Source organism: Tursiops truncatus, chromosome 3 (genome assembly GCF_011762595.2).
Source record: "Tursiops truncatus isolate mTurTru1 chromosome 3, mTurTru1.mat.Y, whole genome shotgun sequence".
In the NCBI taxonomy this organism is placed as follows: Eukaryota; Metazoa; Chordata; class Mammalia; order Artiodactyla; family Delphinidae; genus Tursiops; species Tursiops truncatus.
The window spans coordinates 9392662-9417616 of record NC_047036.1 but is presented as its reverse complement, the minus strand read 5'-3'; the positions used below and the strand labels follow the sequence as shown (position 1 = coordinate 9417616).

The 24955-nt window shown below is 43.5% G+C and overlaps 1 protein-coding gene across 1 annotated transcript in view; it reads left to right on the top strand.

Moving 5' to 3' along the window:
* The window catches only part of CTNND2 (catenin delta 2), a 776118-nt gene that overhangs the window by 506194 nt on the left and 244969 nt on the right, over window positions 1–24955 (top strand). The window contains exon 9 of the mRNA XM_073802014.1: window positions 12589–12721. Coding sequence (XP_073658115.1) covers window positions 12589–12721 — 133 coding nt within the window. The remainder of the gene's footprint in view (window positions 1–12588; window positions 12722–24955) is intronic.

Genomic DNA, 24955 nt, shown 5'->3' with positions numbered 1-24955 from the left:
TATTCCATCAGCCATGTCCACCCATCTACCTCGGTTTAAGTTGTAAGAGTCTGTGGCAGCGGTAACAATGTCTTTAAACTCATTGCAGTTTTCGATTCATTTTCAAATTAATCACAGCCATTCCACTGAGAGTTAGGTGGACACAGAGGTAATAAAAGCCTAGTCTAAGACTTCATCAATGTGTAGGAATTAAAGGTTATTGAACACTATCATCTTGAAAGAAATACTTTCTTCTTACTTTTTTTTTTTTTTTTTTTTTTTACTGTGGCACTTTAAAAAGAAGCTTTAATGTATTCAGCTGCACATGTATGGAATCTTTCAGTATAGAGGTATACAGCTGGCCGCTCCCTACCCCTTTCACCCATCATCTGTAAGAGCTACTAATAAACAGCCAATGTTGGTTATTTTATTCAAAATAAAAGGTGATTATATCCTCTGCATTTTATGTTTGGAAACATCCAGACACCAGAAATGGAGGTAAATTAATAGTTTTGTAGCAAAAGTACTGTGAAATATGATGAAAGGAAATATCTATGGATGGAATTCCTTTGCACCTAATGTCTAGTCATGAGAAATAATTGTGAATGGCCACTTGAACACTGTATTCTTTTTTCTAACGTTAAGAGTTTACCCAGAGTATTCACAGCTTCTTTAGAATCCCTTTAAGAGCAACGTGAAGTAATAGACCTAGATAAGCGTGTTTTTGATACGGACACTAGTAACAACAGACCTAACTGAATGTCGATGGTTTGGGTTGTTGTTTTTTTTTTTCTTCCCTATTTTAGCAGCTAAACAACGACTCTCAAAATCTTTCCTTCCATTCCTAGTGCATTTCTTCAGGTAACAACAACAAAAAGTGCTAAGAGACACGATACATGAAGTCATTCATCAGGATTTTATACCCAAGTGTCTGACTTGCTGTCTACAAGATTGCAAAATAACCAGTCAGCGATACAAAAAGAGTTGGAGTGTGGCTTCATGGAGACAGAGCCACTGGTTTCTTCTCTTTTCTTTCCTTTTCTTGTCACTTGTAGTTTTCGTTTCATGTTGACAGAGCTGAACAACACCATTTAACCCCCAGAGTGACGCCTCTGCAGAGGCAGCCAGTGTCAGAAAAGGACGTTTGTCTTTAGCACCTTCCCTTCCCTTTCCCTGGTTCTCACTGGGCAGCCCAGGCCTCGTGGCCAAGAAAGAGAAGAGCTGGTCAGGCATCCACAGTGAGGCCTGTTTTTCTCTTGAGCGTAGACAATTTCACAGAATATAAACATCTTATGAGGCCACTCTGATGAGCCACAATGATGGTTCCAGACAAAATCAAGGCCCCCTTATACTCATGTCTGAACACAGACAAAACATGAACATTGTCTGAACCACAGACTGATGAAAACAACCACCTTCCTGGATCATTTGAATGACTGCTGTTTCTTCACCAGTCATGGTTTGAGCCTTGCTCCGTTCTTCCTTCTTCTAAGAATCTTTAAGATACCCAGTCACAGAATTTCCCCCTCATCCTGGCAGCAGCCAATCCAGAACAAAGTCCTGCTGCCTTGAATCTGCCCAAAGCACGAAGCCCAAATCCTGGAAGTATGTTCTAACACCGTCTTAGTGAAATGCCCCACAGTCCCGTGATGTAGGTTCTTTCTTGGGAGCAACAAGCCGTGGGCACGTGTGGTCCTGATGGTCTTGTCTGGATGGCATCAACATGCTAGCCACTTGGTTTTTGAAGTTTACTCTTCCTGAATAACCACCTCCTTACACCCCATGACCCCGTGTCCGTCAGGAAATTATCCGCAAAACCATAGGAGTTAGCGCTCTCTTCCTTCTTAGATAACGTGCTTTTTCTACTAGATAATAATGCTCCCACGTTACTGACTGCTACAGTCCAGAGGCCGGAATGTTTGGAGCTAGAGGCTTGAGTGCACTGCAGTACAGACTGATGGACGAGTTAGCTTGGGCAAATGTCACTTTGATGAAGCTTTGAATCTTGACAATTGGGCACCAGGGTCCATTCACAGACTCATCTGTGCCCTTGGTCAAGTCACTGAACTGTCTGACCTGAGTTTCCCCGTCTCCACAGTAAGCACAGGAAATGCCAGCGAAGGTCCCTTCCCACTTCAAAATGTAAAGAAAATCAAACAAAAATACATAGTGAAAGTTTTGGAAATTACAAGCCATCATTATGGCTATTCATGATGGTATAGTTATTTATAAATGTTAGTAATAATGTAACTGAACTCAGGTTTGGCCACTCACCGCTCATAAGCCAATAACTCGAGAGGCAAGTGTCCGTAGAAAGGAAAGCTTCTTTAATCAGAAAAGCCGGCAATCTGGGGAGAAGACTGGCTGACTCTTTCTTCAGATGTTATCTTGCCCACGTGATCTACCTGCAGGATTGCTTAGGGGGGGCTACTGGGGGTAGAAAGCTAGTCTTACTTCTTTTCATCTAGGAGAAGAATCAACAGGTTAGACAAGACACCGGTGTACATTCAGGAGAGCATAAGTCAGGAGTTAGTTTCAGTTGCTTAGTGATCTCATTCCTATAATTAGGTTCTGTTACGGTTAGAGGGGAACAGAAATGGGCAAACAGGAAAGGGGCAAAAGAGCTGCTTTCCATTCCTATTTCTGTTATCGTTTAGACTGATTTGAATCCAGCACCATCCTGAAGGAGAGAGGTCACCTCCAAGGGCTTTAAATGCAGCTCTTGCATTTCCTGAATAATATCTCTTACTCAGGGTATGATCATTACCTATTTATAGTCTGTCTTCTCCACTAAACTATAAGTGGTTTGTAGTCAGGACTCAATATTCGTATCCCCAGGACCTAGGACTAGTCCTAATTCATTAAAAGTCCTATCAAATACTTCTGGAGGGAGACAATGCATGGGTGCTATTTTCAGACAATCGGTTACCTCATTTTAAAGAATATCTTCAAATAACTTTCTCACTTGGTACCTCATCTAAGACCAAATTTTGTTAGAAATTAAGACTTTATTCAGATTTTATTTAAAGGAAGTATCTCTGTTCACTGTTATCTGAAATAAATTAAGTTCTCATCCTTTGGAGAACTAAAATAAGGTGACAAAGGTGTACCTGTATGTGTGAGACATGCTTCAAATATTTACAGGACTAAAATCAACAATGGATATGGTAAAGTAATTGCTGTCGCCCAGAGCGGACTCTGGTTAGCAATCGGCCCTCAAGTATGCGCTCACAGCTTACTTTGTAAAGACACCATGACAAGTGCCATGGGACACGTTCTCACTTCCAGAAACGTGGAGCCTCCCGTGGTAACTTAAGAGATGGTGTCCCTGCCTTTAGAATATATCTCCCAATACAATGTGACTTCTGTCAGAAGTTCAGAAGTTTTCATCAACAGAATCATTACAAGCACTGTTTTCATTGTTTCACAGAGAATGGTCAGATGATCCAGTTACCTGATGAATAAGTGTGCTGCATTCTATGATTTATACACAGTATATTTCTAGTCCATTATTTGATATTGTTTAACATTAAGTCCTCTTTAATACACACACACGTATATATATAGTATAGTAAAACCTTTTGAGGATGATCCAGGCCTTTGTGGCCTTCTCTCAGATTCTTAATCTAATCTCGAGGTAGAATCCTGATCATCTCCTGATATTGACAAGGTAAAAACTTGCTTAAAAATACGTGAATGGGGCTTCCCTGGTGGCGCAGTGGTTGAGAGTCTGCCTGCCGATGCAGGGGACACGGGTTCGTGTCCCGGTCCTGGAAGATCCCACATGCCGTGGAGCAGCTGGGCCCATGAGCCATGGCCACTGAGCCTGTGCGTCCGGAGCCTGTGCTCCGCAATGGGAGAGGCCACAACAGTGAGAGTCCCGCGTACCGCAAAAAAAAAAAAAAAATACATGAATGTTATACTCCTAACCAGGACCTTGGGCATCAAATCCCTTCCCTCTTGTTGTCACTGAAGGTTCACAGGACCAGGTGATTTTCCTAAGCATAATGGATTGTTAATTTTAAAATGGGTACGTAGTCGTAGAATATAAACATTTTCCATAAATCATTATGGCTTACAAGGAGAAGTTTATGGGTACTAATTTGTCGTTCATTTCCCTTGGGCTGTTATCACTAAGCACACCCTTTTAGAATTTCCAGGGCAACTAAATGCTTGTAGGTATGAAGTTAATTTTTTATTGTGGGGCATGTTTTTATTGAAAAAGTCTAGTTGCATTAATGAATAAATAAATAGTATTTAAAACTCAATTGTTACTGAATAAGTATTACAGTAAAATGATAAGATTCTTTGTAATCTAATGCACTTTTAGAAGTCTTCAATAGAGGCAGAAATTCACTGGCACTTAAAATACATGTGATTAAAAATGGCAAATAATGGCATAAATCTTGCCTGAACATTTTACATTATTTTCACCTCTCAACCCCTAAAAGGCTACTGCTGGGCTAAGATTTACTTAAGGTGCCCAGTATCCGTAATGGTTCAGAAATAACCGATTTTCCCGTTATTTTACTGTTTGTCTCTCTGCAGTTCAGCCCGGTAGAAAACTTGCTAGTTGAAACTGCTCCTGCTTATTCTGAAATAATAGACACCAGTCCCCAAAAGGGGGTCCTAGCCTAACCAGTCCACCCCACTGGCTCCAGGCTGGGCCTGAGATGTGAGGCAACAGGGGTCGCCAGTTCATGGGGACCAGCAGATGGGAGAAGGAGAGGGGGCTTACGGGAGGGATTCACTGGGCATCTCTTTGGCATCCATCTGGCCGCCCACAGTCTGTTCTCAACCCCACAGCCAGAGGGATCCCCTCTGTAGACCCAGCGTTATCAAGGTATAACAGCGTTGTCAAGGTATAGACAATAGACATGTCATTTTAGGCCTGCAGCTTATGAGTTTTGACAGATGCATACATCCTTGCAACCACCGACAGAGTGATCCTCTAAAAATATGAACCAGATCACGACATTCGGATGGCTCCCAGAGCTGTCAGAGAAGAAGCCAACGGCCCGCTGAGGCTGACAAATGCTGTGTAATCTGCACCCCATTGCCTCTCTCAACATGGTCCCCAAGACTTGCTCCACTTCACTCGCTGGCCTTCTCACCTCTCGTCTGACATGCCAAGCATGCTCCTGCCTCCGTGTCTTGTGACCGTTCTCCCTTTCGGAACGTCCCTTCCACCCGGCAGCACCTGTAGGTCTGTGCCCCAGGTCACCTTCTCGGGAAGGTCTTCCACAGCCACTGTATTTGCAGTGTCAGCGGACACACACACACACACACACACACACACGCACACACACATCTGGCCTACGTCTGCTCTGCTCTATTCTTCCCATCACGCTTGTATCAGTTTCCTGTGGTTGCCATAACAAAGTACCACAAACTAGGTGTCTGAAAACGGCAGAAATTATACTGCAAGAGTTCGGGAGATCAGAAGCCCCAAATCAAGGTGTTGGCAGGGTTGGTTCTGTCTAGAGGCTCCGAAGCAGAAACCATGCCGTGCCTGTCTCCTTCTGGCAGTTGCAGGAAATCCTTGGCATCCCTGGGCTTGTAGCCACCTCCCTGCCATCTCTGCTTCCATCTTCGCGTCATCTCCTCTCTCTGTCTCTTTGTGTCCTTTTCTGTCTCTTATAAGCACACTGCCATTGGATTTAGGGCCCATCCTAATCCAGTGAGAGCCCATCTTGGTCCTGAATTACATTTGCAAAGACCCTGTTTCAAATAAAGTGACATTCTGAGGTTCCGAGTGGACTTGAATTTGGTGGGTGGGGGACACTATTCAACCCAATACACACTTATCACTATCTGGCAAATAATATGTTTTGCCCTTTCAGGAATTAATTGGCAGTTACCATTAGAAGGTTCCCCAAGGACAGGAACTTTTGCCGCGTCCACTACTGCATCCTCAGTGGCCGCTCAGTGAACGCTGGCTGGAGGAGGGAGGGGTTCATGGCTGAATCCCAAGGTGAAGCAGGCAGCCAGGCAGCTGAGGGTCAGAGAAGCTGCAGTTCCGAATAGATAAACAGGAGGTGGTTGGGAATTCAGGGTAAATTAATAGAGGCGTCTGCCTGATAATCAGAAGTCAGGGAGGACTCCCAGAGGCATACATTGGAGGTGGTGCCTCTCGGGATACTCCAGACAGCTCCCACTACACCCTTGGGGTCACTCCAATGGGGTGGTCTCTGCTAGGCTTAGGAGGGCCATATCCTGGGGTCAGATGGGCCTCTGCATCTGATATACAAACTAACACAAAGTCAGTGATGTAAAAAAACACGTTTCTTCTCTTATGGTTCTGAAGGCCAGAAGTCTGAAATCAGGTGTACTGGCCCGTAAGTAAGGTGTCCGCAAAGCCATGCTGCTTCCAGAGGTTCTGGGCAAAATCCTTCTCCTTGCCTTTTCCAGCTTCAAGTGCCGCATCCCTTGCATTCCTTGGCTCCTGGCCCCTTCCTGTGTTCTCAGAAGCAGCAGCATGTCATCTTACTTCAGTGGTCTGTTACCTTCTGATTCTCTGTGCAGTTTGTTTTGCCATGTAAGGTGACATGAACATGTTCCAAGGATTAAGACCCGGACACCTTTGGAGCATGATTCAGTCTCTACCCCAGTACCCTAACCAGAGACCTGCCGCAAATAGCGGGACACGTAGAGAGATCCCAGATTCTTTCCTCCCGGTTTCCCGGTGCATGAAGTGGTGGGGATTGTGTCCTTTCACCTAACAGGGACGGCCCCTTCTCTCCTCTGTGAGTTTCTCTTCTGACAGCAGAGCAGTTTGTAAAGAAAGAGTCAAATCTGCACCAAGCTAAGCAAGCATGCTGGCCTTTTGCTCATCGCATTTGCGTTCTCTCTCTTTCGTGGGCTTGATTTTTCATTCCTGTTTCACCACATCCTCATAGGTGATTCGTCTGAGTTGCTTCAATATTTCTTGAAAAGAGAGGGTATAATTAATAATACAGATTTTAGATGAGAAACAAGTCACTGACAATAGGGAAGAACTGCTGGCTTCGGGGTCCCAGTTTCTAGTTTCCCGGGAGCTAAACGTGTCTACAAGGAGTAGTATGGTTGCTCCACCCAGAGACAGGTCGAGAAACTATGGTAGAGTGAATGAACGCTGTTGGTTTCTCAGAATGTAAAGCTTGGAGAGAGACACTGCTTTCTACAAACTATGGCAATTGTGTTTGCTTTCTAGGCAGTCATAATTCCAGTGCTGCCATTTATATAAAAGCAAAGATGTGTTTTATAAATGTGATTAACCATATAAAGGGCAGCTTTTTGTTTTGGCGACAAACTGTTCAGGGATGAGAATTAAGACATTCGTGCTTCCATGGGTTCATCATTGGATAAGTTCTTATCTGTCAACAAGCGTGAAAACATCTCCATTTTAAGAAAAAAAGAAAAATCTTTCCACCTAACTTATTCTTGTGACCACTGTCTCTGCATCCCCTTAACCCCATCATTTCAACAAGACCAAATCAAAAAACAAAACACCTCATCTCATTGACTCTGGATGGAAAAGTTAAAGCCAATATGGTCTTTAAAACTTTTAGCTAGAGTTCAAAAGATTATAAACGGTTGAGATTTTCATACCCTTAAATAATGTCCCTACAGCCCCGCTACCAATGTAGTTTATTGACCTTGCAGTCAAAAGTGAACTCTCTCCCTCCGACATAAAGCTTTGCTGAAAAATGACAGTTTGAATTTCTGAAGACTCTGATTGCCCTGGGGCTCTTTTCGACATGGAAGTCAACTTGATAAAAATGTTGTGACAGTACATTGGCTCTGTTTCATCGGCAGCCTAACACAGTAACAAATTTCAAACTGTTTGCTATTTAGCTCCGTGCTAAGCGCCTTGTAATTTTAACAACTCAGAGAGTCCTTAGAAGAGTGACGGTTTAGTCACAATATTGTCGGTCTGTGTGACAAGTTTTAATGGAGAAAAGGTTACATTTGCATATTCTCCAGTTCCATGAACATTTCTCAAGTGAAGCCCAGTAACAAATGAGAGTTATGAGCTGGGCTTCTGTAGAAAATTGTAGATGGTTCTTATTTTTCATTCTTCTCTTCTTCATCTAGTTATATACAACACCTGACATTTCTTGAGGGTCCACACTGTGTGCCAAACATTGCTCTAAGGGCTTCCTATATATTACTTCTACTCATCCCAACAGCACTCTAAGGTAGAAATTATTATCTCAGTCTAACGGATGGACTCCGTGGACATTTACTCAGAGCAGACCTCGCATGCCAGCCAGTGGAGGTTCAGCAGCAAACAAGACACAGACAGGAGGAACGCTCACAGAGGAACAGCATCTGAGCCAACTCTGACTGTGTCCAGAACACTTTGCCCTTCCTAGGACTCTGCCTCTGAAGGGAGATGGGGGAAAAATCATTTCAAAATGGCACGTTTTAATGCACAGTTTTTACTACAGGCTACAGCAGTATCTCTTCTTACACTTATATTCCTTCAAATAAGTCTAATGTCCAAATGAGTACACAACAGTAAAAGGTTATTTTTTTAATTAAATGGGTATGATATAAATTTTTAAAATATACATATATATATATACCCTTATAACAGTCTTAGAGTAACAATTAGTAGTTATATCTAACTTTTAATAGTTTGCCAAGCACTTTCACTTTCATATAGATTATTTTATGGTGGCTTTTAAAAAGAAGTCCCATGAAATAGATGGTATCATTCTCTGTATTCGATCCATGGAAACCAAGACCAGCAAGCACTGAGGGACTCTCCTGTATTTATAGTCTAGAAGGGAGAAAGCCAGATGCTCAGGTTCTGAACTCTTGCCTAATTATCCTGATGCCAAACCCTATGCCAGCTCTGTTACAGTAATCACGGAGTAAAAGATTCATAACATGCTTACTCAACAAAAATGATCAAATCCAGTCCATGTTTAGACCAGGGTATCTCAATCCTGGCTCTAATGATATTTTGGGACAGACAGTTCTTTGTCGTAGGGGATTGTATCTGCATTGTAGCATGTTGAGCCGTATTCCTGACCTCTGCCCCCCGGATGCCGGTAGCATCTTCCAGTTGTGACAACCAAAACTGTCTTCTGGCGTCGTCAGATGTCCCCTAGGGACACGGTTTTAAACATGTTTATGTTTTAGACATTGTCTAAAAAAAATCACTGTTTTAGACATTATTTCTGTTTTAGACATTACTTCAAGACAGTGATTACAGCAGGCATCATTGTTAGACGGTTAAATTTATCTATTTGAAAGCAGAAAGCTAGAGTTTTATTTCCGCCCCACCACTTAAGTTCATGAACATCTCTAAGTCTAAATTTCCTCCTGCGTGAAATGAAAGGAAACTACATAAGACTAGTTAAGGATTAAAGCGTGAAAGCATGTGAACGGGGAACCTTGGCAACCGACTTTTGGTTTGTCCTCGCAGTATTACTTACGATTTTTTTTTTGTCTGTTCTATAAGCCTAAACATATCTAAATTTCCTTAGATTTCTTTGTCACAGTACTGACCACAGACCAGGCCCAGACTTTTTGTATTTGAGTGAAAGGCTCTACGTGATCTCATGCTAACCTTGCTTTCCAGCTTCATCTCCACCACCCGCCCCGCAATTCCCAGGCAGCGCCCCCGCCCCCCCAACGGCCTCCTGTCCCACAGCCAGCCCGGCTGAATGCACACCTTGCCCAAATCTGTCAACTCCTCTTATGGCCCCATATCTTCCCTCGTGCTGTTCTTCTGCTGGTTTTGTCTCTTCCAGAACTTTTTTTTGTCTTGTGAGCACTGTTTGTTCTTAAGGATTAAGACCTCGTGTGAAGGATAACCAACAAGGACCTACAGTATGGCACAGGGAACTATACCCAATGTTTCGTAATAATTATATGGGAAGAGAACCTGAAAAAGAATACACACACACACACACACACACACACACACATATATCTGAATCACTTTGCTGTACATGTGAAACAACACTGTAAATCAACTATACTTCAATTGAAAAAAAAAAAAAAGACCTCATGTAAAGAATCCATGCCTTGTACTGAATTCTGGCCCAAATAAGATAGACATTTTATTTCCTCTAGCTCTTCCCTAGAAGCACATAGGCAGCACAAAATCCAAGCGGAATCTCATCTAGGTAACACAAAGCTTTTCTAGAAAAAGAGACTTGGATGACTCTTTGGAATTTTCCTCCTTCTGTTGATTTTGGGCTGTGCGTGTGCGTGTGCGTGTGTGTGTGCGTGTGCATGTGTGTGCACGTGTGCGTGCGTGTGTGCGTACGCACGCACTCTCGTGTGCGTCTGTGCGTGCATGCATCGACACAAGCAAGGCCGTGTGTTTGCGTGTGTGCAGAGCCCCTAAGACTGTTCCTCCAGAGCTCTTGTTCAAAGACGTTCTTGATCTATGCTGTATAAACCTAATAGAGCAATTCCCATCTGGTTAATAAAATAGGCTGAAATGAATTCTTTACTAATCACTTTCCAATAGCACAGGCTTACCTGAATTCACCTCGCCATCCAGTGTCTTTACATGTGATCCTTCTAACTTCAATTTACAGGGGTTCTGTAGCTTCTGATTTAACCTGAACAAAGGATATAATTTTAAGAGGCTGCTATTGTAAGAACAAAGTGTGCTTTCTGGATGTTGCACATCGAGGTGGTTTAGGATCATGCAACGGAAGGAAATGAAATTAAAAAGAAAAACAGGCTTCCTGTGTTTTCATCCATAATTTTTTTCTACCGTGATCACCTAGCCAAAAAAAAAATCCGATAGTTTGTCCATTATCAGCAACCACTTAAGTATGTTTTGTGGCAAAGGTGCTCCTGTACTATATGCCCATTTGAAAATGGGTGTCTGCCTAAGGTTTTAGGTAAATTTATTAGGTACTTACTGCACATTAAATCGAATGCTTTATGTTTCCCATAAACACTGAGCCAATTCGAAAGGAACCCTATTCCGCATTGTCTTTAGTAGCTGTAAGGAGGCACCAACATGCTTCACGGTTTGCTTGACAACCTCTACCAGTCGTGATAAAGAAAAGATAAAGAGAACAGGTTAGAATCTATGAGGAAACTTTTAACCTTTGTCTGCTCCGTCTCTGTCCCATTTTTCATGACTCCTCTTCTGAGGTGACAACACTGACCTGGTGACAACATCAATAGGATGGATGCTTTTGAGTTGTTTTTCCAGGAGTCAAGTGATTGCTGCAAAGCTGTGTCTCTTCCAGCCTGGCCTTCGGAGAAATAGTACCCTTTTGTGGCTCGTGGGGTCAGGGTTTTATCTGTGGTCTCAGAGGTTGCTTTTTTATGTCTCTGTTAAAAATTGGCTCCCTGATGCAAGAATGGAACCTATACATCCGGCCCTGTTAGCTCCATGCTCTGACTGGTTGAGCTGATCGATTTCACGAAAGAATATTCATTTGCGTAATGGTACAGTTAACCTTGTGTTTTAGAATGGATTTAAGTATCCTGGAGCATATTTCTTAAAGTTAAATAGACAACCAGCTTCTTGGAGTAGCTCAGATGTAAACAGGAGGATACAGGAAAAGAATGTACCATGCATAAGGTTTATTAACATTGTTTGAATAAACCTAACTCTTTAAATAATTAATTTCCTTTTATAAAGCCTTCTTCGTTTTTTTTACAAATGTATTTATTTATTTTTAATTTATTTTATTTTTGGCTGCGTTAGGTCTTCGTTGCTATGTGCAGGCTTTCTCTAGTTGCGGCGAGCGGGGGCTATTCTTCGTTGCAGTGCATGGGCTTCTCATTGAGGTGGCTTCTCTTGTTGCAGAGCATGGGCTCTAGACGCGCTGGCTTCAGTAGTTGTGGTTCCCGGGCTCTAGAGCGCAGGCTCAGTAGTTGTGGCTCACAGGCTCAGTAGTTGTAGCACACAGGCTCAGTAGTTGTGGCTCACAGCCTCAGTAGTTGTAACACATGGGCTCAGTAGTTGTGGCTCACGGGCTTAGTTGCTCCGCGGCATGTGGGATCTTCCTGGACAAGGGCTCAAACCCGTGTCCCCTGCATTGGCAGGCAGATTCTTAACCACTGTGCCGCCAGGGAAGCCCTATAAAGGCTTCTTGTTACAATACTTTTATCTCTAGAAAATTGTTGTGTTATGATAATAACAATAATAATTATAAATATAACAAAGATGACATTAACTGCTATCGTGACATTTTAGATTGGACCCATCCAGTTATATTTTCTCTTGTCTGATAATTTAACTAAATGCTGTACCTGAACAAGACTGTTGAAATAACATATTAGAAAATAAATGTGATCTTATAAATTATCTACTGAAGACTAAATGAAACATGTCTATATTAATAAACTCATGTGCCATTTTAAGTCATTTTTTTCAATCTTCATAAACATGTAACTTCAGTTGATACATTTAAGATTATATATGTGTATGTACACATGTATATACTTACAAACCATTTACTCAAGGAAATCTTTTCAAATCCTTTTTTAAGTTGGTGCATGGGCAAGGAAACCAGAACAATCAGTTGTGAAATATTCCCGTGTAAACTCTCATAGGCGTTACATAAGTGAGTTAACCATAGGCTAACAGTATTGCAGGATTTCCCTCTCATGTTCTCCTGCCTTCCTTTTGTTCAGAGAATTTGGATGGAGAGACCCGGAACTGCCTGAAGTGATTCAGATGTTGCAACATCAGTTTCCTTCGGTCCAGTCTAATGCTGCAGCCTATTTACAGCACCTCTGCTTTGGAGACAATAAAATTAAAGCCGAGGTAAGCACCACTTGGAATCGCAAACGACTGGTGTCAGATTCATCACCTCTTAGGTGTTCAGAGTAATGTTGAAAGAGAAAGAAACACGAAACTTAAAGTTATGTTATCAAAACTTAGATCCACATTTATGACTGAAGCATAGCACTTTTCATCTAAGTATTTGGCATGCCTATGTATACATTCTTCTTTTTTATATTTGAATACTGAAGGAATAGAGGACCAAGGATATATGCTAGTATCACAGAGGCAAGATTATGAAATTCTATACTTTTGGTGTGATTTGCCTTTTGCTTCCCAATTCCATCTCTGGAGTCATCTCTGCTTCTAAATACTAAAGAAATAAAAAGCATCTTTGTTGTCTCGTCAAATTACAGCAAGATTACCACATCAATATATGGTATCCTCTGTCCTTTCTGGAAAACTCATTGGTAAGGTAGGAACTTTAGGCAATAAACCAGCTTTGTGTTATAACCAAGCATTCTGAGCCATTTACAAAGATGCCAGTGGATATCATACAGATACATGTGTTCTGTTAAAGAGACTACTATCTGTGTCCAGCATGTAAACAATTGTTAACATGCTCTAAGTTTTTGGAATACTTTAAAGTGCATAAATTGTGGTGTGTGATATTTCTGGAAAATCACAGTGGTCAGCACAGCTAACTCTGATTTTTTAGACAAGGGACAAAGCGTTTGCATATGAGCAGCTGAGTAATCAAATTTTTAGAAGAGATTTTATAAGCTACAAAGAGTCATCTCCATAGCATGTAAGCAATTTTGAGGATGAGTCTAAATTAGTTTAAGAGTGGAAAGAGGAGATTTGAAGATATAATTGCAATTTATTATAGATTTTGCTTGCTTGCATTGAGATGTATATAGCCTAGCAGCTTTTCTTTTTTTTTTTTTTCCCTGTCTCTATTTCCCTGGGACTATGGAGGGCTTGACCCATGCTCATTCTTACTAGAACAGTCATATTTCTTTATGGAAAGAATATAGGGCAGTGGTTCTCAACCAGGTGTGATTTTGCCTCCCGAGGGACACTTGACAACATCTGGAGGTATCTTTGGTCGTCAGAACTGAAGAAGGTTGTGGTGGAGCCCTCAGCATCTAGTGGGTAGCAGTCAGGGTTTTAACCCAACTCAGGTTCAGACGCTCACCGCTCAAAAGCTGGTACTTGAGAGACAAGTGTTGGTAGGAAAGGAAAGATTGCTTTATTCAGGAGACCAGCAACCTGGGGAGAAGGTGGACCTGTGTCCAAGAAGCAACTACCAACTGCTGATCAGGGGGCAAGAGCTTTTAAAGGGGGGTTTCGGGGGTGTACAGGTGGCGGGCGTGGCTACATGCAGAACAGCACAGTCAGCTCTGACGGTCATCTCGAAATTGGTCATGCCATGGTCTGATCAGGGTCATCTTGATGATTTTAAGTACAGTTAGTCTTCAGTTCCAGGGTCGGCTTGTTCCCATGTCCTTGAGGCCAGTTCTTGGAACTGTGCGAGACGGAGCAGCTTATGTCACGGCTTCAGTCTGGGCATCATGTAGTTAACTTCTTCCGCCAGGTGGGTGTTTCAGTATCTACAAATCAGCTCCAAGAATATGGCTCAGCATATTACCTGTAGCCCTTGGGGAGGAACTAAAGGTCTTCGACTTTGTTTAATGGCTGAACTATTATTACTTTGTCTTGCTTGACTGTTTCCCTCTCCTTCTGCATTTTCTCACTTCTCCGATTAAATGTATTCTTTGGCTAAAGTTTTTCTACAGACAAGAGACAGGTGGACAACACAGAGGGTCTGTCCTGGGAAGGCCCCATAGGGTCCTGCTCGGTTACGAAGGATGCTGCAGGACATTCTGTAATACACAGGGCAGCCTCCATAACGAGGAATTGTCCAGACCCAAATATCAGTAGTGCCAAGGCTGAGATGAAAGAAATGATTGTTCATCTAAGATAACCTTCAAGTGTCAAAAAATACTCTTAAAATGATCTAAGAATAAAGTTATGTGGCTCCTGTCCCAAATAGTAATTATTGTAATCATTCTCTGCCTTTAGTAAAAAACAAAGTAGCCATTCAAAATGAAGGATAGATTTCTGATTAAGGGGTAACGTACCATCATTTTTGGAAGATGATGCCTTTGAGGGTTTCTCTAGAGACCATGAAAGTGTTTCATCCCATGACTGGCATAAAGTTGATTCAGAAGTGGTGTGGCTACCCCTCAGCAGCAGGACTCCTCCCCCAGATTTGGTTCCGATGTCAAGACTGAGGACACTGCACACGCCCCACGAGAGTGTGAAAAGGTGTGTTACTCACATAATGAGGCTTATGAGGGTGAGCAGGGCGGCTCCCATAAGGGGCTGAACTTGGCTGGAGAGCACAGGGAAGAAGAATGGCTCAGGGATTTGGTGGTGGTTATGGGCTGTACCAGGGTGGGGTTCGTACATGCAGACAGGGACTTGCATGGCTTGAACCTCCTACTGGTGCCAAAGGAAGAGGCATGAGAGCTTTGTTATCAGCTTGCTCAGCTGTGGGCAGAAGAGAAAGAGCTGTCAGGGGCCAAACATGAAACAACGCAGTCAGATGCCATGACTGGGCAAGTTCAAAGTTGCTGCCTCTGTCTACATGATCCATGACTGGCTTTGAAGCCTCTCCACAGCAATGGCACCCAACAGCTAACTGACTACGGACTTGTGTATGGCCACATCAGAATCATCCCCATGCCCTGTGGGAGACTGAAGGTGGTGTGAGGGAAGGGGTGCCCAGCACACACATCAGTGTCAGAGAGATACATCTTCCCACACCGCTTGCCTACTCACCAGCTGTGTCTCCTTGAACAAACTGATTGTTGACTCTTACCTTTAAAATAGAGATGCTGATACCTCCCCTGTAGAGTCTCTGTAGGGACTAAATGACTTAATGGATGCAAACTGCTAAGTGGTGACTACTCAGTTATTCATATTCTTTTTTGGCCAGGAACACAGTTAAGACACTTAAGTCACTATTCTATCTTATGTGTGTATGTATGTGTCTGGGTGTATGTGTGATCACTTTTTCATTTTGCTGTGGGTGCCCCCCAAGGTTGCCTGTATCACCTTCCCCGACAGCTGATCCTTAGAGCTGTGGTTCATGTGGAATTCATTCCTCTCCTCCACCTCCTAAAGGCTCCGGACGCAGACAGGACCCCATGATAATGTCCCCCGGGTACCTGGGAGGCTGTGATGACAAGGAAGGGAAAGGTATGTAGGGCACAGCCTGATGTCATGTTGACAAAATGAGATCAAAGTTAGTAAACGTGAGCCAAAGGAATGGGGCAAATGTAGGAGGGCCACATAAAATGCAGAGTGAGCCATCTGGAGTTTCTCTTCGTCTCTCCTTCAGTCGCACTGGGAGCCCACGTGTGTGCTTGTGTATACACACACACACACCTACACACAGATATACAGATGTGTAGGGACTTTGCACAGACCTGTTTTGTTCTCTCATTCTAACTCAAGCCCAAACCATCATTAATGGTTCTCCCTTTGTGACGGATGGCTGCCTATCATCTCTTCATATACGGGCATTGATTTTTGTAATTACCTATTGTCCAAATACTTTCCAAATTTGCTCAGTCTTCTAGTCTTTCTATTGCGTTTTATTGAATTGATTTAGCCCTTCTGTCTACATTTCATTATTGGTATTGACTTTGTCCACACAATGGATAGGCCGCTGAGCAAAAGGCAGAATTAAATCTCCTGTATGTGGAGGGTCATAAATCATGGCTTTCTCATTCCTTATTGCAGTGCTTTGTACAGTTTTCAGAGAATGAAGCCAAGAAATTAAGTTTTGTTCAAAATGATGCCGGATCTCATAGGTACAAAGTCGAGAATTCACTTCCATAAATCAGCAGACAGAAACCGTGTCCCTAACTTCTCCTACTGGTCTAGTGAACTTGGATTTGAGGCATTCTCCTGGTTCCCTCCCAGCAGGGAGGTGGAAATGAGGGGAGAAGGATGGGTGTGGTGAGTTCAGCAACCACCAGTGACTATGGGAGAGTCTGCAATCCACTGGGTGCCCTGACCCGGGCACAACATTCAGTTAGGAAATGCTTTGAAGACCAGCAAGTGTCCAAAAATTGGGATAGGAGGGTGTCATGCAAACAAGAGTTTAAGGTCAGACTGAGATAAGATCAGAAGAAAAGCAGTTGAGGAAAAACAAAAGAGGAGGGGGGAAGGAGACAGTGGAAGCAGAAGATCCAGGCATTGTAGCAAACACCCCACAGCTCATCTGGTGCAGCTCATTTCTGTGGGCTGACGAGTAGCTAAGATGTAGGCGGGTCCCCCAGCTTTAAAGAGCAGAGGTGTGATTGGCGTGGATGGCTGTCAGTAATATTTGAACTATGTCTGCCGTGCACGCTGCCTCCTAAATTGTTGGGAATGTCATAATAAAATGAGCTTTAGATAATCTAGGTAGTTTTTAGACATGAAAACCTGCTCATGTGTATGTACTATAGGCATCTTTTAGGAGGTGCCTAAATGTTGATAATTTTTTAATGGTTTTTCAAAAATCCTTTTTTCATTCTTTCCGGGAACCTTCATCAGTTAAGAACATTAAGGACATCTCATTGATTTAGGGATAATACTAAGTGCCTCTCATGAGTTATAATGATTTGGATTTATTTACACTCCTCCCTCCTGTGTTTTCCCCCATTTCTTCTCATGCATAAATAGAGTAGGCAGGTGGGCATCCCCAGTTCACACCAGGCAGGCATACACAGCCAGGGGTATATGTATCCATGGGTGTGCTACGTGGTGGCATTCAAAGCAGTATGTTGTCTGGAGATAAAAAGGTATTTGCACATTTTTATGTGACAAGAAGGGATTATTTTTAAATGTTTGAATCCTTTATTTCATTGTAAATTAATAAATTAAATTTAATAAAAGTTTAATACAATTAAATCTAAAAATTTTTATAATTTTAAAATGTCTTTTTTAACCATAAGACCATTCACTTAAATAGCATGCCTTTGTAAAAACTCAGACTTTATCATATGATGTTATACGTGAGAAGGACTTATATCCATGTCTCTGTAATGGATGAATGGCTGGTGACCACCACTGATTTAATTTAGATTTTGGCCTGAGGGCCTCTTTGTATATGAAAAATTGTCTTCAGCCATCAATTGTGTAACCCAAGTATTTGAAGATCTTAGACAGTAAACGTTTGCAATCTGAAGACAAGAACGATTTCTCTAAGAAACCAACACTGATTTTATTTTGCTAACTCCCAACGAAACTCTCCCCAATTATCATCATCCTAACTCCAATAAAACATTTCTTGTTTTTAAAGAAATGGAATTTCGAGTTCTAGTGGAAAGAAGAGTTTATTGACAGCCTGTTCTGGGTTAGTAGGAGAATCAAATATTAATAACATAGATCCTACCCTTAAGGGATCCACAACCCCCTGGAAGAACAACATGTAAACAGGGCAATATAACACCTTGTGCAAATAAGCTCCACGGAAAAGCAAATCACCATATCCTGTGAGTCTGTTTGCAAAATGCTTAAAACCTAGCCTTGTGGAGTCTTGAAACCTAGCCTTGTGGAGTCTTTTAAAACCTAGCCTTGTGGAGTCAGAGAAAAATTCCTACTTCCTACAGTGATGAGTACACTGGATTTTAAATTAGAAGTTGCCAGAAAATATAGCCAAAGTCACACTCACTTAGGCTTGATGAAATAAGGGTTAGACTTAAGGTTATCAGTCCTTTGGAGAGCGCGTGCGCGTGTGTGTGTCTGTGTATGTGTGTGCGAGTGTGTGCGTGTGCGTGTGTGTGTATGAGATCATGTCCATATAGTTTCAATATGTTTGTACCATTTACACTCATTTTTTCCCAGTAGCATTATTTTCTTTAGTGCTGTTAACTAGAACATAGAAATTGACTTCTCTGTATAAAAATACGCATACTGTCCCCCTCTCCCATAATTTTTATTCTACTCAGACTGATTTAGAGCATTTCATATGTTAAAAAAAAAATTCAGACTTGCTCCTATCTACTACACTTAAAGGGCTTCATAGTTTCTATTTTATTCTCAGTTCTTTCTACCTCACAGAATTCAAGAGAAGGTGCTATCCATCTTTTCAGTTGATTAGTTTTGAATCATTTCTTCTCTTTCCTTCATCATATATTGTGCCACAGTTTTTGAGAAAGAGCCTCTATGAGTTACTAGATGTCAGGAGACAGCGTCCCACTGAGCTGACAGCACGGACCCTGGAGCCGGGCTGCCTGCCTTTGAACCCTGGCTGCTCTCCTACTTTCTAGCTCTGTGATCTCGGGCAAGTTTCTTTACCTCTCTGAGCTTTCGTCTCCCAGACCGCAAAATGAATCCACATCGCTGCAGAGAAAATGCACACAGACTGCCAGTCAGAGTAAGTGGGTTAAGACATGTGGGTTATTGTTAGTATATGTGGAATATATAAATTAAGGAAATCTCTTCCTGACAATCTCATAGTGTTATAGACAGAATGCCGCTGGGAAGTTAGAATCAAAGGACCATTTGCACATGCCAGCATAAAAGAACAAGCAAACAGGTCCCAATGATTAATACACTGATATTACGTGAAAGTGGAATTCATGAGTATATTCATTCAACAGATATTCATTGATCAGCCATACAGTCCCAGGCTCTGTTCTTGGCCCTGGCCGTACAGCACTGAATGAACTAGATTCAGATGAATGGGGGGAGGCGACAGGAAACAGATAAACATGTAGGTCTATCACGTGTCAGATGGTGGTGCCGACCATGAAGAAAACGTAGCAGGGAAGTGAAGGCAGAGGGTGATGGAGGGCGGCAGGAATCGACTTCCGTTTCGTGTAAGATGCTCAGGAAAGTCATCTCTGAGGAACAGCGTTTGAGCAGAGCCCGGAAGCAGTGAGAGAGAAGCACAGAGTTAGTCTCTGAGGAGAAGTGTCGCGGCACAAAGCAGCCGGAGGCAGGCCGGGCTGCGTGTACTCCAGGAGTGTGTTGGTCCCCTAGGGCTGCTGGAACACAGTGCCATGCGTTGGGGAGGGCCTAAAACAACAGAGATTGATTCTCCACAGTTCTGGAGCCGGAAGTCCAAGATCAAGGTATGAGCAGGGCCAGGCTCCCTCGGAGGTTCTGGTAGGATGAATGCTTGCTCGCCTCTTCCGGGCTTCTGGTGTGGCCCTCAGTCCTGGCTGTTCCTCAGCTTATCTGTGCATCACTGCGATTACTGCCTCTGACATCCCATGGGCTTCTCCTCTCCGTGTGTCTCTGTCTGCGCCTCTTCTCCTCTGATAAGGACACCAGTCATATTGGATTAGGGCCCACTCTAATGACCTGATGTTAATTTGATTACATCTGCAAAGACCCTGTTTTTAAATAAGCTCACTTTCAGAGGTACCTGGGGTTAGGATTTCAGTGTATCTTTGAGAGGGCACAATTCAACCCATAACCCTGACTAACAAGGAGTGTGGCTGGAAGCTGGTAAGTGAGGGGAACAGGGGTGGAGATGAGAGCAGAGCGCTGAGTGTCCAGGGCTGGGTCACGCAGGCTTGTCAGGTAACCTTCAGAGAAGAGAAATCCGGGGCCCACTGTTTGGCAGGGTATTTTGGGAAGTAGCACATTTCAAGAAAGGATGCTTAGGGAGATTTTGGAACCTATGAAATGGTTCAGAGGAAAGGGTAGCTGGTGATACGCAAAAACATGAGGAGAGGCATGCATAGAGACAGTAAATGGCTAAATGAAGTGGGCAGGCTTGTCCCAGAAAATGTAGAAAGGTAGACTTCTGAGTCAGAAGAAGCCAGAAAAGGAAGGGAGGTAACCTCGGGTAGCCTCCTGTGGCTATCTCAACGTGATTGAGAAAGTGGGAGAAGAACAAAGTGGCCACTGCCTCTGAGGGAAGTGTGGGTAGTTTCGGAGGGGACAGGGGAGCATTTGGAAAACTCTGACATAAAGGAGGAAGACTTAGAAATGAGAGGCTCTCCGTCTGTAGGAGGGGTGGCAGGGCCGCTGACTGACAACCTTCCAGAAAACACTGTGGAGAGGTGGCCAGCAGCCAAGCGGCAGATGAGGGAACGTGAAGAGGTGGAAACAGCTGGTGATAAGTGACCGTTAGATCTGCATAGAGAAAAAGGAGAAAGGCAGTGACTTTAACAAGCTACACTCTAAGACCTTGCTGTATTGGGGGGTCAGGTGGTAGCAAGTTATGCTCAGAGACTGAAATTGTCTTTGCCTGTAGTTTATTTAACACAGGTGTGCAGCGGGATTTGTAATAATTTCACAAGCTAATAGCAGAGAGGATAATGTCTCTTAATGAGCCAATAGAGAAATAGCACCTTCCACACAAATGATAGGTTAATTACGCTTTTGTTCCAGGCGAGGGGAGATACAGAAAGAAAGTCAGAATTAAGTTGAGGTGCACCTTTTATGCAAGTTTGCTTTCTCAGGAGAGCTGGCTTCACCAAGCCGGATCTGACTTCTAGCTGCCAGGGCAAAACCCAGGTCCCTTGTTGCTAAGGCTGGTTGCTGGGGAACAAAGGCACCTGAGTCGGCGGGCCGGCCAGGGTTATCACTCCAGGGACGGCTGCAGAGCTTGGGCCACTGCCTACAAGGAGTGCCTTGCCGAGGCAAGAACAGTGTCCCTTCTCTTCCTGGAGCTGCCGCTTATCTCAGCACCACTGCTGGCGCACGGCAGCCCGGCCTTGAACAAGAGTCTCGAGACCTTCGGAGAGCTAGAGCAACCAAGGGTAGGTTTGCCCAGACTGGAACTCTCACGATATTCCTCACCAGCTCCCAGAGTTTATAGTCTAAATGTCCACTTGCTTCTCCACATGTTCTTACTGAGAAGCCCCCAGCGGGCCCCTCAGCAGCTGGGCTACTAAGTGCTTATCAGTGACAACAGATGAGAGGTTAACATCCTGACATGAAAATGACGAAAGTCATAAACACGTGAGTTTGAGATCATGTCACACCATACGTAACGGACCTGTTTCCAAAATATGTGATCTCATCATTTTTCAATTCCATCAGGGAGCAGGAGGGAGGGTACACAGCGTGACAAAGGCCAGGAGTGCTGGTCACTCCCCAAGGAGATTGCTTCTGGGTGTTGGGGAAGTGTTGGCTCGATGGAGAAGCTAAGGCTTCTCAGGGACCACAACCTTTATGAACGCAGGAGCCCTGTGATACGTGATCCATGCTGAGCTCCATCGCAGCCGGGAGCTAAAACAGAATGGGTGAAAGAAGCAGCCAGAGGCCTCTCTGGTTTGATGGCCTTTTCTGTTGAGAAGTTTAACAGGGGAAGTGGGAGAAAGAAGGAAGCCATGTTGGGGAAAGAGTGGTCATTCGGATAAAAACAGGCTGTAGTTTGTAGGTGGCAGCAAAAAAGGAAGACTGGCATCTTCTTCCCAGACTGGCTGTCAGCTCAGCTTCAGAGCTGGTGACTTGCCTTGTGCCACCAGGGCACAGGGGAGAGACAGCATAGAGGTATGGTCAGACGTAGTGGGCAAGGACAGTGTTCCCTCAAGTTGAAGGTCCCTTCAAGGAAGATGGACCCCTGCAGGAGAGAGGAGTCCAGGGGTGTCGGGGATGTGGGTGTGTTCCTGCAGGAGTCTGGAAGCTCAGGGTGAAGCAAGATGGAGTCAGAAGATGCAGAGTGAGGCCGTCCACTTGGGGCATCAGAGAGTTACAGCCACCTGGTCGCAGGGAAGCCGTGGACCACAGAGGCAGAGGAGACCGGCGTCAGAGCCTCCTCCGGCTGCTTCAGTGCAGGAAACATCTCTCCTCCCTCCCCACAGCAGTATAAGAGAAAGAAAGAGGAAGAAGGGGAGGGGAGAGGAGAACCAGAGGCTGGAGTTCATGGTCCAGCCTGCTTCCTGAGGCTGGGGTGTTGGAGGGTGGGTAGGAGACTAGGACTGAAGTCAAAATGGTCAAGCAACATTCTTTGTAACTGGAATGAGACCATTTTAATAACCTAAAGTGAATGAAAGTTAAGCAATCAGACTGATATGGTGTTGAAATAGAGCCAGCCTGCTGCGAGAGTCCTGATTAAAACCACCAAGTACAGAAGGTTCTCTTGGCAAGACAGGGATGAGTCAGAGAGCAATTTATGGGGTCAAGACTCAGGAACAATGATGTAGCGGGTATTTTTCTAATCTTTGAAGTTTCCTTGCTGGGACTGCTAAAATTCGCTTGGGTTATTTTCACTTCATTTTGCCTTTGGGCCGCGCTCTCCTTCTATTTTAATGAATTATCTTTTTATCTGCCCACCCCCTGAATCAGTTTGTATTCTTTCTGATAATTAACAAAAGAAACAGATGACCTATCTAAATGTCAACCTATTGCATTTCTGTCACAGGTAGAGGACCCCGGGTCTAACCTAGCAATTTCTCACCAGGCTTTTTTTTTCCCGCCACATTTCCGAATGAGAGCTCCTATATCATATTTTAGAAAAGAAGACCTCTACCTGAAGAACGAATCCCTCATTCAGGGGCATAGTCCAACTGTATATCCACCCTAAACTTCTTCAGCCCGCGTTAAAGTCACTTTTTTTCCTTTGGCCTTTAGGAGGGACGGCAGAAAACACCTGGCCTCTGTCATCCTGCTAACACTTTGCTTCTTACTGCTGCTGATTTATCACCATTAGACCTTGTTTCTAGGTGAGAAATCTCTAAATTGTTGAACCAAGGAAGAGGCATCTTGTTTATCTGTCATCCTTTTGATCTTTTCCCTTCTAAACAGTCTCTGGGTTTTCCAGGCACAGAGAACTAGAGAGAACATTTTGTCAAAATACTGGTAGAAACAGCACAGAAGCTTCTACATCAGATTAGGCTCATACATAGATGATGGTGCACACTTCTCTTTTTTATGATGTCCTTGTGGCTCTGTGCTTGCCTGTATTTCCGCGATCAGTTTCATTAATCCACTCTAAGTAAATGAGTTTGCTGTCACCTCTTTTGAGCCTTTGATCACGTCTCCAGCTTCACCAAGGTTATTGTTCCAGTTCATTCTAAATCCATCAGACCTCATCAACCTGATGGCACTTGTATATTCATTACTGACCCTGCTCTCTGCGTGCTTGCGTGCGCCATCTTGGAAATGGTTAACACCACTGGAGCCAGATACCATGCAGGACAAGAGCCTCTCTGACTTATTTTAAGCATGTGTGAGTTTCTAGCTCGTATTTCAGTCATTCAGAATCAGACTCTTATTGGAAGAAATGTGTCTTTATACCCAAACTATCCTGTAGATGTTTTGTCACACCTCTCCCCTATTAGGTGCACTTCATCGTTACAGCTGTTTTTTAAATGTTTCAAGGAAAGCTACCAGTGATCATTATACGATAACAGTTCCTGTTTGGTAGCCCCAGTGCACTTTTCAACCAAACCTTTAATACAAGTGAAAGAAAAAAATCTCCTTTGTTAAGGGCTCTTCAGAATTCAAATTGGTCTCCTGCATTTACAATCCTCCTTCATTAATTTGCCTCTTGAACACAGAGTAAAACACGGAGTGGGCGTTAATTCTTTTGTTACTCGTATTTAATTTTTGGATGGAACAATTTGTGCATTTCCTTTGGATCTATACAAGCTGTCTTCAATTTCCAAAGATTGTTTGAAGGAAAGAATCTTACGATTGAAATGTATTTTCCATTAACATAGTGGTATATAAGGAGACCAGTCTCCCCAGGCCGGCTCAGAAAAGCCTCACTATCCCAAAATGTCCCTGTACTATAACAGTGGGTGAAGTTGTAGCAGTGGGTGAACAGTACTACAATATCCAGTCTGTATTCATGAGGAAAGGCAAAAAGTGTTCCAGTGGGAATGCGGGGATCTCACCTCCAGTACTCTGCTTAGAAGGCAGGTTCACCGTACCTTCCCTGTGGGTTTGGGGTGGGAGTGGACACCATCCTTGCTACAAACCACAAGTGATGGAATCTGCTGTCTGGGGCAGGGGCTCGAGGAAAATAGAGACAGATGAAAGGGAGCAGGAAAACAATAAGTGTTATTGGCAGGAGGGTGGGTGGGTTCTGAGACTCCGTGGTGTGGACCGAATGAAGGGGAATTGGGGATGGGTCAAAACTGGATTCTAGGAGGTTGCAAACTAAAAAGATGTGGGGAGCAGGAGGTCTGCTCTGAGTTACCCTTATAGCCCAGTGAAAGTCCCCAGGCCTCACCGACTCCCTGACACTGGCTTCATTTGCTTCTCCTTTAACTACTGTCCTTTCTACTGCCACCACCTATAGCTCTTAAG